This window comes from Erinaceus europaeus, chromosome X (genome assembly GCF_950295315.1).
Source record: "Erinaceus europaeus chromosome X, mEriEur2.1, whole genome shotgun sequence".
Lineage (NCBI taxonomy): Eukaryota > Metazoa > Chordata > Mammalia > Eulipotyphla > Erinaceidae > Erinaceus > Erinaceus europaeus.
Genome location: NC_080185.1, coordinates 115,851,028 through 115,866,018, shown reverse-complemented (window position 1 = coordinate 115,866,018; position 14,991 = coordinate 115,851,028). Strand labels below are relative to the sequence as shown.

The following is a 14,991-nucleotide window of genomic DNA, read 5'->3' as shown; positions in this document are numbered from 1 at the left end:
TGTTCCTTAAATTCCAGATGGATTAATAAGTGACATGAGATAGGGTTCTCTTAGTTTCTTTAGGGAGGTTCCTCTTATTATTAACTGGTATATAATTGTCCCAAATCTGTTTATTAGTTAGTTTACCACCAGCTGAAAAATACTATATTTTGGCAGAGGAGAACTGAGAAAGGTTACGCATGTACAAAATACTGTATTTTGTGGTTGACTGTAAACCATTAATCACCCCAATAATGAAAAAAAGCAAAAAAATACCATCTTTATCATACTATATTTCCATATACATAAGGGTCTGTTTTTGAGCTCCAGATCTGTTAAAGCCAGGATGTCAAGTAGTTTTACTTGATGTATTTATCAGGTTTTCACTGGTGCCAGTCCATTTTAACTTGTCTATTTATTTATTTTTTATTTTTTGCCTCCAGGGTTATCGCTGGGGCTTGGTGCCTGCACTATGAATCCAAGGCTCCAAGTGGCCTTTTTTTTTTTCATTTTATTGGATAAGACAGAGAGAAACTGAGAGGGGAGAGGGGAGGTAAAGAAGGAGAGAGAGGGGAGTCGGGCTGTAGCGCAGCGGGTTAAGCGCAGGTGGCGCAAAGCACAAGGACTGGCGTAAGGATCCCGGTTCGAACCCCGGCTCCCCACCTGCAGGGGAGTCGCTTCACAGGCGGTGAAGCAGGTCTGCAGGTGTCTATCTTTCTCTCCCCCTCTCTGTCTTCCCCTCCTCTCTCCATTTCTCTCTGTCCTATCCAACAATGACAACAACAATAATAACTACAACAATAAAACAACAAGGGCAACAAAAGGGAATAAATAAATAAAATAAATATTAAAAAAAAAAAAAAAAAGAAGGAGAGAGAGAGAGAGAGACCTGCAGACCTGCTTCACCTCTTGTGCAGAGTCCCTTCTTGCAGGGGGGAGCTGGGAGCTCGAACCAGAATTCTTGCAAAGGACCTTGTGCTTCATACTATGTGCACTTAACCCAGCGCACCACCACCCAACACCCTACTTGTCTATTTTCTACAACTTCAATTTCATCTTCATATCTAGTATTCATTCAAAATCAAGGCATGAAATTCTAGTCCTTGAACATAGTTGAAGGGGAAGTGTTAGGAGAGAGTATCAGTGTTTTAGTGATTAAATTTACAATCTGACATAGATACATGTAGCCTTACTATCCTTTTGCCTTTCCTCCCAAGAGAATTATAGTCAGACACCAGTAGCTTCAGTGCTATTTATTAAAAAGAGCAGAGAAGAGAGTCAAGTCCCTTAAACACTGAATGGAGGGAGCAGTACAAATCTGCTTCCTGCTCAGCCCACTGGGCCATCTTGTTGTTGATGGGCAACTTGTAAAAGCAATCAGATTGCATGTAGGAAGATATTTTCTCCAATGCCTCAAACGGCACATGAAATCCTTCAGATTTGGAAATTCATTCAAACACTTGGGCTCAAACATATGGTTCTGATCCAAGACATAATAGGCGAGGAAATCCACAAAGGTGATCTTCCCCCCACCCACCCCACTCCCTGCAAACCAGGAGAATTTCCCCAAGAACAAGGAGAATAGTTTCAGTTGTCCAGGTTGCTGTTCCAGGTAGTGAGGCTTTTGTCTCTCATAGTCAGGGTTATAACAGAGCCTGACTCGCTGTATGCGGAAATCCATTACCTTGTTTTCCATGATGTCCACTTGAATCTTTTCTTCTTCAGTCTTGCCACAGAGATTGTGCTTATAGCACATGATAGCATTCTTACCACCTATGAAATAAGGCAGGTTTGAAAGTCCAGGTCTAACTTGAATTTCACGTCCAGCCATTAGCTTCTATCATAGTCACGAGCTGCCCCGCACATGTAGGGCTTCTGCTCATAGCACGAGTTGGTGAACTCCAGCAGCATGTGGATGGTGTGCGCCAGCCCTCGAATATTCCAGTAGCCCAGAACCATAGTTGACTTGGACGACATGGTGAGACTGGCCCAATGTCTGGAGGACTGGCTGCAGTTATCTTTACTTTTGCCTGTCTTTCAATCTGAAAAAGTCATCTCAGAGTGGTCAAACTCCATCAGTGACAGAAGAAAGAAAAAAAGTCATATTGTAAACTTATTTTGAATATATAGCTGATAGATTGATTGACTAGTGGATATAGGAGAAAAGAGTTATGGTTGATTCCAAGATTCTGGGTAAGAACCAGCATGGGGGAAAATAGAATTGTCATTTACTGAGGTCTAGAAGACTAGGAGAAGAGCAGGTTAGGTTGATAGGTAATGGAAATAGTGAGCTAAGCTTTGTACAGATTAAATCTATTGAGTCAAGTAGCCTATAACTCTGTCATGAATTACTGGCTAATTATATTAATTACCAAAGGGACTTCAACTGGGGTCTTTGCTCATGGCCCCTGGTCCCCACCTGCAGGCAGGAGGTATCACAAGCAGTGAAACAGTGCTGTTGCTGTCTCTCTTTCACTCTCCTTATCTCCCCTCCCCCTCTCAAATTCTCTCTGACCCATCAAATAAAATAAAGGGGGAAAGTAGTCACCAAGAGTAGTGGATTTATCATGCAGTCACCAAGCCTCAGCAATAACCATGGTGGCAAAGAATAATTTTTTAATAAAAAAAACAGGTGTGTGAATGATAAATTGAGAAGTGCCAGGATACATATGTCTAGAGACAAAAAGAACTGGTAACCCATTTGAAAACAGAATACCTAACTTTTTTCAGAATTGAATAAATTCTAAATATCAATAAATAGGATAAATTATAACTGGACTTAGTGGTGGTGCACCCAGTTAAGTGCATACATTACCATTCACAAAGACCCAGGTTCTAACCCCCACCTGCAGAGGGAAGCTTCATGAGCTGTGAAGCAGTGCTACAAATCTGTTCCTATCTATCTATCTCTATCGCTATCTCTATCTTCTCCTTTCCCTCTCTCCCATCCCTCCACCTCCCTTATCTGTCCAATCAAATAGAAATAAATATATAAAGTAAAAAAAAAAGAAAATAAAAAATGAACTATTACATAGATAGACTGCATATTATCAAGGGTAAAGAAAAACCTTTTGAAAAATCTACAGAGTAAAAGATGCAAATAATTTACACAGTAGCTACAGATGTTTGAAGAGCAACTATATTGCCAAAAGGAAATAAAGTCAACATTCATATTGCTGAAATTCTTCCCATCTCAGAATTTTATACATATCCAATCTGTAAGTCAAAGATAAAGTATTTTATATTTTTAAATATAAATGTCTAGAAGAATTTGCTTCTTACAGGTTGCTATAAAATGATTTATAAAAGATATACTTGAGCATGAACCTGGAAAAAGGATAATCCTAGCTAAAACATTTAATGCCAGAAATAAGATAAACATTTTCACTCTCATAAGAAAAGCATGCATCATCATGAAAGCAAATATTCTGGGCTGTTTTTTAAGGTATGATCTTATATGTTCTACTGTGTTAGACATTTTAGTAATATATGTCTTCTTAATGTCTTACTATTATTAATTTTTTACTATACCATGAGAAACTAAAATAAAGTGCTACCAATTAAATGTCACTCAAAATGAATAATTCCATTAATTCTATTAGAAAAAAACTACTTAGGATTAACATTTGCACCTGAGAAGTACTTAGTCACACTGATGCTTAAAGCATAAGAAAAACATCACTATCAGGAGCTTATTTATGTGTATAAGTAATAAACTCTTCATATAAGTTTATGTAAGTTTATAAGTAACTTTATATGAATATGAGGCTATTTCATCAGTCCCTAAGATCACCCACATGGTCCCTGATTGACTAGAATGATTAGTAAGACTCAACATAATAGTTGTACTCATAGCTAAGATTTACTATGGAGACATAACAATACTGATTCACAGCCAGATCAGTAAGCAGAAATGATATCCAGGAACTCTGGAGAAATCCATGTGCAGGCAGGCTCCCTATGCTCTCTTCCTCCCATGACAGAGCACACAGAGTAACCTGTCCTAACAACATAAAATGCAGTTGCATATGTAGTGCCACTACCCAGGAAGCTCCTTAAAGACTCAACACTGGGGCCGGGTGGTAGCACACCCGGTTGAGCATACATGTTACAATGCACAAGGACTTGGGCTCATGCCCCCGGTCTCCACCTATAGGGGGAAAGCTTTGTGAGTGATGAAGCAGTATTGCAGTTGTCTCTCTGTCTCTCTATCACCCTATCAGCCCCCCCCCCCCGCCTCTCTATTTCTGGCTGTCTCTATTCAATAAATAAATAAAGATATTTAAGAAAAAGACTCAACACCTAAGGATTATATTGGCATGCTCACAGCACCTCTAAAAATTCCAGGTTCCCAGGTGTGAAGAACTTATGGGAACTTTGCATGCATACAGGAAATTTTTTGCCAGTCAATTTTCCAGATACCAACCAAGAACTACACTTACAAGCAGGTCCTTCTGTAATCACAACTTCAGGCCTGCTATCTTAGTTCTTTTCTGTACGAAGACCTAGTTTCTTTTATTTTCTTTGGTTTTTTTTTCCCATTATTTTGAAGGGTATATTATTCAGTTAACATTTTCATTTTAGAAAATATCATTTAGAAAAAAAAGAAATCTCTCAAGAGAATTTCATTGTGGTATAATATTTACAAAAGACACCTATGGCTTTGCATTTTTGATTGGTCGATAAATGTCTATTGGTTGCCTAGGAATTCTCGGATTTTACCGGTATGTATACTGAATTTACTCAGCAGTTACTGTCAGTATGAGAATATATTGAGAAAGGTAGAAGATAATGTTGTTAAGAGAGGAATCTTGGGGAGCATAAAATATGTTTCTGAGTAGATTTCAAAGTTATTCTCCAGGTCCTAGGAAATAGCATGCAAAAAGAAAAAAAAAAAACCATAAGAGGTGCATATATAACTTGATTATTTTAAGCTGTTTTCCATGTAGTTTCCTAAAAACAAACCACCCCCATCTTTATCAGTTAAAAAAATAATGAGCTATTAAATTATAATGATTACTTATGGAAACACAAAAGGGAAAAATTCAACCAGTAATTTTACAGATAAACAGTTTTGGGAAAAAGTACACTAGCCTCACTTATTATTTGAGTTGTTATTGGAAGCCAAGTGCACTCAAAATCAACGCAGCATAACAGGTTCTGTCTCTTTTGCTTTCTCGCCAAAATTGTGAATTTCTGTAGCCATGTATCCTGCAAAGTTTTGCTTTTAACACAGTATATCCTGCACATATGTAAACAAAACCAATGTCCCGTACAGACATATCTTTTAAAGAAATAGAACTTTGTTACCTAAAATTCATCTTGAAAAAATGTCCATGAGTTAAAGTTATATATGTTATTTCATCACTATTAGCCAGCTCATCATATGAATATAGTGAACCTTATTATGCCAATGAACCACCTAGCTTAGTAGACCATCTAACTGGAGCCAATGACTTATAATCATTGATTAAAAGTTAAGCCATCAATACCTGTGGGTTTTTCTGCTAGGATGTTAAACTGTTCTGATATTTAGCATAGACTAGAAAGCTAGGCAAATTTAACCAGTATGTGTTGCAGGGTATATGTTTCAAGGGAATAGTCTTGAAATCCTGTGGAAATCAAGGATAAGGAGGTAGGGAGGATAATGAATTGGACGCCACAAGGAATATTTTATAAACATCGTTTGCTTGGGGGTATTATATGATGTTGGACACAGTGCTTAGAGTTTTCTTAAGATAACAAGTGTGGTCCTGGGAGTGGGTAGCTGAAGAGTGGAATGCTAAATGTCACTGGAAATGAGGGACTGAGGAAGAGCTAAAATGCTGTCCTGCTGGCATCCTCTACGTGATGCATATTCACCAAAAGTAGATGTGAAAAGAAAAAATTGACTCAGGAGCTAAAATATTTGGGTACTCTGGAGAATGCTTAGAATATCCATGAGTGGAAGCCAGAAAATGGCAAACCTGGTTGAGTGCACAAATTACCATGCACAAGGACCTAGGTTCAAACCTCTGGTCCCCACCCACAGGGGGAAAGTTTCACAAGCAGTGAAGCAGGGACACAGATGTCTCTCTTTCTCTTTTCCTCTCTTTCTCCCTCACCCCTCTCAATTTCTCTCTGTCCTATAAAAGAAATAATTTAAAAATATTATCAGTAGGTAATGGAGGCTTGTGAAATATAATAAACTTCACAGTAACAAGTGCTAATCAGTTGCCTGCCTACTTCATAAGATTTTTGTGAAACTAAAATGAGATACTTTTCTAAAAAAGCACAGTAAACTCCTTATACTACACATATCTGAAAATCTTCATTTCAACAACTGCTTTGTACCCTGACTTCTTTGTCTACAAAATAAGAACAGAGATAATGTCCTCTCCTGTTTTGAAGGAGATTAGAAAGAGATATATGTTTGAATTTGTTTCTGAGAGTTAAAAAAAATGCTTTCTCTGGCTGGGGTTCAGGATCATCAGCTTCTTGAGAGCTCCATACAACTGATTTCTGCTCTTAACAAATCAAATGAGGTTCTCCCCTTTCTTTAATTTCAGACATTTCAGCAGTCCTCTCTGCAGCACAAATCGAAGAAGAAAAGCAAAGGTAAGGAAAGGAAACATTTACCGGCTTAGTTTGCACTGGGATGACCTCCCAGCACACTTCACCCATCCTCTTTTGCCTGAGCCCGGTGCAGTTTGGAAGAGAACCAGCCCCTAGGGTAAGAGCTGACAAGACCAACCTCTCCTGCAGTTCAATGACGATACAAGGTACCTTTTAAAACAAATGGTCTCAACAGGTTTCAGAATTGGGATTACACATTTCTGAATAAATTATATGTTACTATGTGGGACAAAGGGGGTATTAAAGATTTCCCTATTTTTCATTTCCACTACAATGTGAAAATAAGAGTTCTTAAGGTTGTTGAGTACCAGGTTATTTTTATGACCTGCAGATTAGTCATCTGCAGAAAATTTAAGGAACCTGTTTACCCATTGTTATCTCTAGGTTCAATAGCTGGCAAGAGCAAAAGACGAATTTCTTGCAAAGATCTTGGCCGTGGTGACTGTGAGGGCTGGCTTTGGAAAAAGAAGGATGCAAAGAGTTATTTTTCGCAGAAATGGAAGAAATATTGGTTTGTCTTGAAAGATGCATCCCTATATTGGTACATTAATGAGGAGGTAAGATAAAACATGTTTATCCCAAATAACCATGACACAGCTTATCATATATCACAACAAATATGCCTTATTTGTTGATATTCCCGACTCTAAGTTTGCTTGGCTTCCTTTGTAAAAGCAATCTACCAGTTGACCTTGTTTCTAGCAATAATATCTACTAACTTGTTTTCTCAAAAAATGTATATTGTTTAATATAGTGTGCTATTATATCATCTTATACAAATACTATTATATCACATTAATTAGTTTGCATTTGAAGATGAGTTTTTGAGATACAGTTTAATATTACTAAGCCTGTGATTATAATGTGTATCATCTAGAAAATTTTGTGTACCCTAGGCATTATCTTATGCTGTTTTATGCTCAGTTTGGTTGTATTTAAGAGACTTGATACCAGCCTAGTTACTGTGACTCAGTTCCCTCGTCTGTAGAATGGGAGGATTCTACAGTGCCTAGAACACTGAACTACTTACTTTATGGATAAAATGAGGCAATGCATGTAAATCCCACTTAGAACAATTGGCACACACTAGATTCTCAATAAATATGTTACTAGTTCAAAATTTAGGAGAGCAGAAGTCTGAGTAACTTGGATTGAGCATGAAAGTGATGACAACAATTAAGGGATTTCATCAGTGATGGACTTAGCCTCATTTGGATAAATTTATATCTAAGTTATATTTTGTTTATTGTCTTTTATTGTTTTTCCTTCTTGTGTTAGAGGAGGTTTTGTGAATTTCAGTCAATTTTCTAAGTGGAAAAAAATGACACACACATATACACACATATGTGTGAATATATATATGTATATACATACGTACACACACATATATACATTAATATATTTGAAGATGAGAACAACTTATTTCACTTATAAAGTTAAATACACAAAATAAGTAGTTACTTAATTCAATTAAAAGAGAACATGGGGAGATGAGAGTTTATTCCCATGTATCAACAACTGTACTGTAATCATCAAATTACTTTCCACTGAAGTAAAAATAAAAAAGGAGTTAAACTTACAAGCTTCCATATATTTCATGAATGCAAATGAATGAGGGAGACAGCATAATAGTTATGCAAACATACTCTCAAGGCTGAGGTTCTAAGGTCCTAGGTTCAATCCCCAAGAACACCATAAGCCAGAGTTGAGCAGTGCTCTGATGAAAGAAAAGAAAAAAAAAAAATATATATATATATATATGATAGAAAATTGTGAATTACAAATGTGGGCAATAGGTTATTTTATGTTATACAAGCATATATGCCTTATGAGATAATTGCTTTTAAAACATGAACTGAAAAAAATTCATGTTCTAGTTGTAATATTTATTAAATGCTATGTATAGATTTCAATTTGTAATATTTTCAGTGTTTCAAATATAGGTATATAACAGGTAAATATAGAATATCTGATCTTTTAAATGTCAAATTTAAGACATCAAATTAACATATTCATTGGTATAGATATCCAAGGCACAGTGCATCAGCTTCATATCTTTATATATAATATCTTAAATAAGAATTTTGTCTCTTTAGGATGAAAAAGCAGAAGGATTCATCAGTCTGCCTGAATTTAAAATTGATAGAGCCAATGAATGCCGCAAGAAATAGTAAGTTGATTTTATTTGGGGGAGAAAGTAGAGAAAGGAGGGCTTTAAAAGTATATATCTAGCTTTAAACTATCGGTTGCTCATCATTGTTCAATTGAGGTAGTAAGAAAGTAGTTTTCTGGGGCCGGGTGGTGGCACACCTGGTTGAGTGCATGTATTACAATGTGCAAGGACCCAGGTTCAAGCCCCTGGTCCCCACTGGCAGGAGGAAAGCTTTGTGAGTGGTGAAGTAGTGCTGCAAGTTTCTCTCTGTCTCTCTCTCCCTCTCTATCACCTTCTTGATTTCTGGCTGTCTCTATTCAATAAATAAAAATAATAATTTTTTTAAATAAATAAATAAAAAAGAAAGTTTTCTGGGCATAGAATTGAGGGGTTTTTTTTCACTGATTTTTGGCATCATAACAGAGACAGTACATATGTAAACTTAGTTATTGAGGAAATTTTATCCATAAAAATTATTTGGTTCAACTTATTTCTCAATTTGAAATACCATATATGTACTTTGTTTCCTTTTGCAGTGCATTCAAAGCCTGTCATCCTAAAATCAAAAGCTTTTATTTTGCTGCTGAGCATCTTGATGATATGAACAGGTAAATTCTTGCTTAAATTTCAGAGTACTTTGAAAGACAGAAACTCGATTTATGACTGCAGAAATGTTATCAAGGGTGAGGGAAGTGGCAAGAAAGGGTGGATCATATGCTATGATTGAGGTTTACTGATAATGTAGTTGTGAATGTCTGTGACAAGAAAGATTTAAAGTAGTGTGAACCTTTGCTCCAGAAACATATGCAATGTTGCCTCCTGGAGGTGGCTCAGGAGATAAGGAGATAAGGCATTGCAATAACTCTCAAACACAGGGTCCTGAGTTCCATCCCATCTGTCAGCATATGTACCAATGTGATATTTTCTCTCTCCCTCCCACCCCCCTTCTCTTTTCTCCCTTTCTCTCTCTCATTCATCCCTTCCCCCTCTCCCGCACATATGTTGTGTTGTAAATCAGATTCACTTCAATTTTTTAAAATAATTAAAATAATGTGTTGTAAATCAGATTCACTTCAATTTTTTAAAATAATTAAAATTTTATATATTTAAATATAGAGAGAATAATGTCCCTGAAATTATATTTCATTTATTTTTTTTTTTTTACCTGAGCTACACAGCTCTGGCTTATGGCAGTATGAGTCATTGAATCTGGGGCCTTGGAGCCTTTGGCATGGAAGTCTTTTGTATAATTATTATGCAATCTCCCCTGCCCTGAAATCCTATTTATTCATTTGTCATTGACAGATATTCACTACTCTGTGCCTACTTTTTGGATAGAGACAGACAAAGATAACACAGCACTGATGCTTTCTCCAGGTTGAGTTCGACCTGGGCTGTGTGCATGACAAAACAGGCACACTGTGAACATGAGCTGACTTGTAAACCCTGAAGTTTTTACATCAGTTTAATATAATACTATATGGCAATACCTAACTTTAAAGGACATTTTTTAAAAAGCAAAATAAATTCATTGACTGTCAAGTTTAACACAAACATGCCGTGTGGTTTGGGAGATGGTGCAGTGGATAAGCATTGGACTCTCAAGCATGAAGTCCCAAGTTCAATACTAAGCAGCACATGTACCAGAGTGATGTCTGGTTCTTTTTCTCTAGCTAGCTTTACCTTTAATAAATAAATAAAACATTTTAATGGTGTTATAATCCACATGTAGACCAGTTTAAAAAAAAAAACACAAAAAAAGACTTTTAAAGTCCATTTCTACAGTGTCTCCCTATATATTCCCAGTTGGGAAAAGCAAGATAATCCACCCATCCACCCAAAAATAAATAAATAAATAAATAATAGTGTTTTCATGTGCTGAGCATTTGTGAAAAAACATCCATTCCAATAATTCAGGCCAAAGCAAAGGTAATATTTCTGTCATCTGTTACCTGTCACTGGACACAATGGGTGATGTGTGTTCTTGGTGGCTCTGGGAAGGTACTGTGTAATAGTCTATAACATTCTGGTTCATTTTCTATTTTAGCTACTACAAATTAGATTCTTTCTCCCTTTTCCATTTAATTTTCATTCCCTTACCCTTCTCTAGATTTGTAGAAATTTGATTTAAGATTCAAAATTCTCCCCCTTTTATAGATCTTCAGCAGACAATAACCTACTAAAAGAGAGAGGCAATATAGCAGAGTGATAAAAAATATGGAATATGAAACAAGAATGTCCAAATTTCATCACTCATGTACTAGTTATGTGACCTTGGGCAAAGAACGTAGCCTCTGGGAGCCAGGCGATAGTGTAGCGGGTTAAACGCAGGTGGTACAAAGCACAAGGACCAGTGTAAAGATCTGGGTCAAGCCCCTGGCTCCCCACCTGCAGGGGGTTTGCTTCACAGGCGGTGAAGCAGGTCTGCAGGTGCCTATCTTTCTCTCCCCTTCTCTGTGTTCCCCTCCTCTCTCCAATTCTCTCTGTCCTATCCAACAACAACAATAACTACAACAACAATTAAAAAAATAACAAGGGCAACAAAAGGGAAAATAAATAATAAAAAAATTTTAAAAGAACTTAACCTCTAAATGCCATATGATTGGCCCTTTAAGAAAAAATGAATATTGGGGGCTGACTGGATGAGAGTTTTAATTGCCATGCACAAGGACCAGGGTTCAAACCCCCGGTCCCCACCTGCAAGGGGGGTGAAATTTTACTAGCTATGAAGAAGTTCCGTAGGTATCTCCCCTCCCCTCTCAATTTCTGTCTGTGCTATCAAATAAAATAAATAGATAAAAAATTTAAATGAAAATCATATTTCCAATAAGAGGCTTAGAACAGTGCCTCTTTAGTTATGCATACTACATATGTGTTTCTTAGTAATATATATTCCCTTTATAGACTTTGGGATCTTTCTTTGCGTCTCAGAAAATTAAGTATCCACATAATTTTAAGCATAAATTTGCATAACTTCATTAACATGAACAAACTCATTAAGCAAAACTTAATGTGCTTTTATAAATAAAGTTGTTCTTTGACACTTGGAAGTACAGAATGACTTTGTCCAAAGCAAGGATGTTAATACAAGGAAATAGCAAACAAAGGCATTAGGAACACTTGAAATTTCTCATTTAGCAACCAAAATTTGGAGAGCTTTATCTCCTTAATTTCTACCCAAAATAAAAGCACTTATTTACATGCACAGGGTGTGGACCCTGATAACTATCCTTTTTGTGTGTGTGATTAATATCAGGTTGTCAGAAAAGTCATGACATTTTTCTGTTTTTCTATGCAAAACTGTGTCATGACTTTCATGACAACCGAACAGTTTTATAATTCTGCTGTTCTAGGTACTTACTATCTTATTCAACGAAATGCTGATCTCATTGCCCTTAAGATAGATGTAAAGGACTTATATCATTCCCATTCTGGAAATAATTGACATCTAGGTATATTGTCATAAAAGATAGATACACTAGGCCATAGCCACCTCCTTCTAATAATTAATGTAATTTAATTATGCCTCACTTATCTGTGTCTTTTTAAACTTGGAAAATAGCATGATCAAATTTACATTTTTATAACACCATTCTTGGTCACTATTCAGGCTATGATGCTAATAATAGCTTCAGAAATGTGTGATATCACTGTGCTTCCCAAATCTTTCTTTGGATGTATTTGGTTTAAGATATCTCAGAAACTAAACCAAATTTACATGTTTCACTCTGTTTCTTTTTTCAAATAGTAGCCAAAGGGGGAGAAATGCATCTGGTCAAATATATCATCTCCACATTGTAATCACATTGTGATGTGATAGGTGTTTTATGAAAATTATTTCCTTTATTTTTATTATGGAAATGTTATTTTACAAGACTATGTTGTTTCAGAGAAAACAGTTTGTTTCAGAGAAACAGTTGTTTCAGAAAACAGTTTCAGAAGACAGTTTGTTTCAGAGAAAACAGTTGTTTCAGAGAAAACAGTTTCACCCAAATATGCATCAGTACACCTTGCCCTCCACCAAAGTGTCATCATCCTCCCTGAGCATGTTCATGGAACACTATTACAGACAGAATTGCCTTGAAATATTAAACTTTATTGGTTTTAATTTTCTTTCTCTTTTCCTGATGTCTACTATCAGTAAGCACATTTTTTAAATTTTTTTATTTATAAAAAGGAAACATTGACAAAACCATAGCACATTTTTTAAAAGAGCCACTTGACTTAGAAAGGAAGAGTCAGTGCTGGAAATAGTGACAGTGGCTTACCGATAGGGAGATCACCTCTCCAACAGCTTTGTTCAGTAACCTCATTGTTACATAAATGCAAGATGATCTGGCTATTGATTTATTTTAAGTGTGATCTTTTAAAGACATTTGCTTATGTCTATGACAGTATATTTATATATTATAGAAATATAATTATTTTAATTATATTATAAGTATATGTTTTAGCCGATTATTTCATAATATCTAAAGCATTCATATGTGTTATTTATTTTAGTGAAAGAGAGAGCAAGAGAGACACCAGAGCACTGCTCAGCTCTCTTTTATGGTAGTGCTGGAGATTAAACCAGGGGCCTCAGAGGCTCGGGCCTAAAAGTCTTTAGGATAACTATTATTCAGTCTTCCCAGCCCCTCTTACATGTTTTTTGAACACATAATTATTTCTAGTTGTGACAGGACCTAGTAATTTAATGAAAAAAAATCCTTAATTTGTATGTGTTCACACATACATACACACCCATGCATATGTATATATATAGATAGAGACTACTAAAATCTCACTGTATATTTTATGGGCAGCTATAAGTTTTATTGTGGAATAATTTGCAAAAATGCTTTTGAGCACCCACCACCATCCATCTGCTCCTTCCTTAGAAATGAACATTGAAACATAAAAAAAGAAATGTCAATCTGTGTGAAATCAGTGGGAAGAAAACAAAACATCATTTTTCTCAAGTATTCTGAGACTTATTAAGTGAATTAATTTGGCCCATATATTCCTTATCATATCAGCACATATGACCTTATTACCCTGAGCACTCATCAATTTCTTTTTTATTATTTTTTAAATATTTATTTATTTTCTCTTTTGTTGCCCTTTTTATTGTTGTTGTAGTTGTTGTTATTGATGTCGTCGTTGTTAGGACAGAAAGAAATGGAGAGAGGAGGGGAAGACAGAGAGGGGGAGAGAAGGATAGACACCTGCAGACCTGCTTCACCGCCCGTGAAGCGACTCCCCTGCAGGTGGGGAGCCAGGGGCTCGAACCGGAATCCTTACACAGGTCCTTGCGCTTCATGCCACATGCGCTTAAACCCACTGTGCTACCACCCGACTCCCACTCATCAATTTCTATTTGGTAATTATTATTTGTACTTTTCTCCCATAGTCTTTTTCCCCGCCACTATGTTATTCTGTGAAAACTACTGACTTCACTGAAGCACCAATATCCCCTTACCTATCTTTTGTTGTTTTAAAGCATTGTGATTTATGGTAAAAATACTGAATTTAGAGTAAAGAGTCTCCCAGTCATTGCATTTGGAAAGATTCTGAATTTAATACTGTATCCCCAACCATTATTTAGGTAATCCCCAAGTTTATCTAAAACTTGCCTCCTTCTATCCCTGATGCCTTTGACATTTTAATTTCTTATCTTGATTTCTTTTTCAATAATATCTACTACTATTTGACATGTTTGTGTCCCTGTTTATTGTCTGTCTACCTCACTAAAATTAGGCATCATGAAGGCATTTTGTGTTATCTCTGTATCCTAAGTGCCTAAAATAGTGCTAACACTCATGGGCTCTCAGTAGTCTCAATATATATTTCTCTTTCTCTCCTTCTCTCTCTTTTATTGCCACTGGGGCTTGGTGCTGACACTAAGAATCCACTGCTCCTGGTGGATTTTTGTTTGTTTTTCTTCCTTTTCTCTCCTCCCCTCCATTTCATTCGCTAGGACAAAGAGAAATTGAAGAGGGGTGGTTGAGATAGAGAAGGAGAGAAAGAGAGACACCTGCAGGTCTGTTTTACCACTCGTGAAGTGTCACCCCTGCAGGTGGGGAGCAGAACTGCAATCTGGATCCTTGCTCATGGTAATGTGTGTGCTCAACTGGGTTCACCACTACCCAGCCCCACCTTGCTCATAGTATTTTTTCGTATTTTTTTCATTACTTATTAATTATTGACAAGAATATGGTATAAGTGGGGTATAATGCCATTCAATTCCACCACCAGAGTTCCGT

General features: G+C 36.4%; 1 protein-coding gene and 1 pseudogene across 6 annotated transcripts in view; one reads left to right on the top strand and one right to left on the bottom strand.

Moving 5' to 3' along the window:
* Window positions 1–14,991, top strand: part of CNKSR2 (connector enhancer of kinase suppressor of Ras 2) — a 299,057-nt gene that overhangs the window by 223,143 nt on the left and 60,923 nt on the right. For all 6 annotated transcript variants that reach the window (XM_060182888.1, XM_016195185.2, XM_007538945.3 and 3 more), the window contains 4 exons: window positions 6,528–6,576; window positions 6,979–7,151; window positions 8,691–8,764; window positions 9,283–9,354. In XM_060182888.1, the coding sequence (XP_060038871.1) occupies window positions 6,528–6,576; window positions 6,979–7,151; window positions 8,691–8,764; window positions 9,283–9,354 (368 nt within the window). The remainder of the gene's footprint in view (window positions 1–6,527; window positions 6,577–6,978; window positions 7,152–8,690; window positions 8,765–9,282; window positions 9,355–14,991) is intronic.
* LOC103128164 (glutathione S-transferase Mu 3-like) lies at window positions 1,236–1,956 on the bottom strand (annotated as a pseudogene).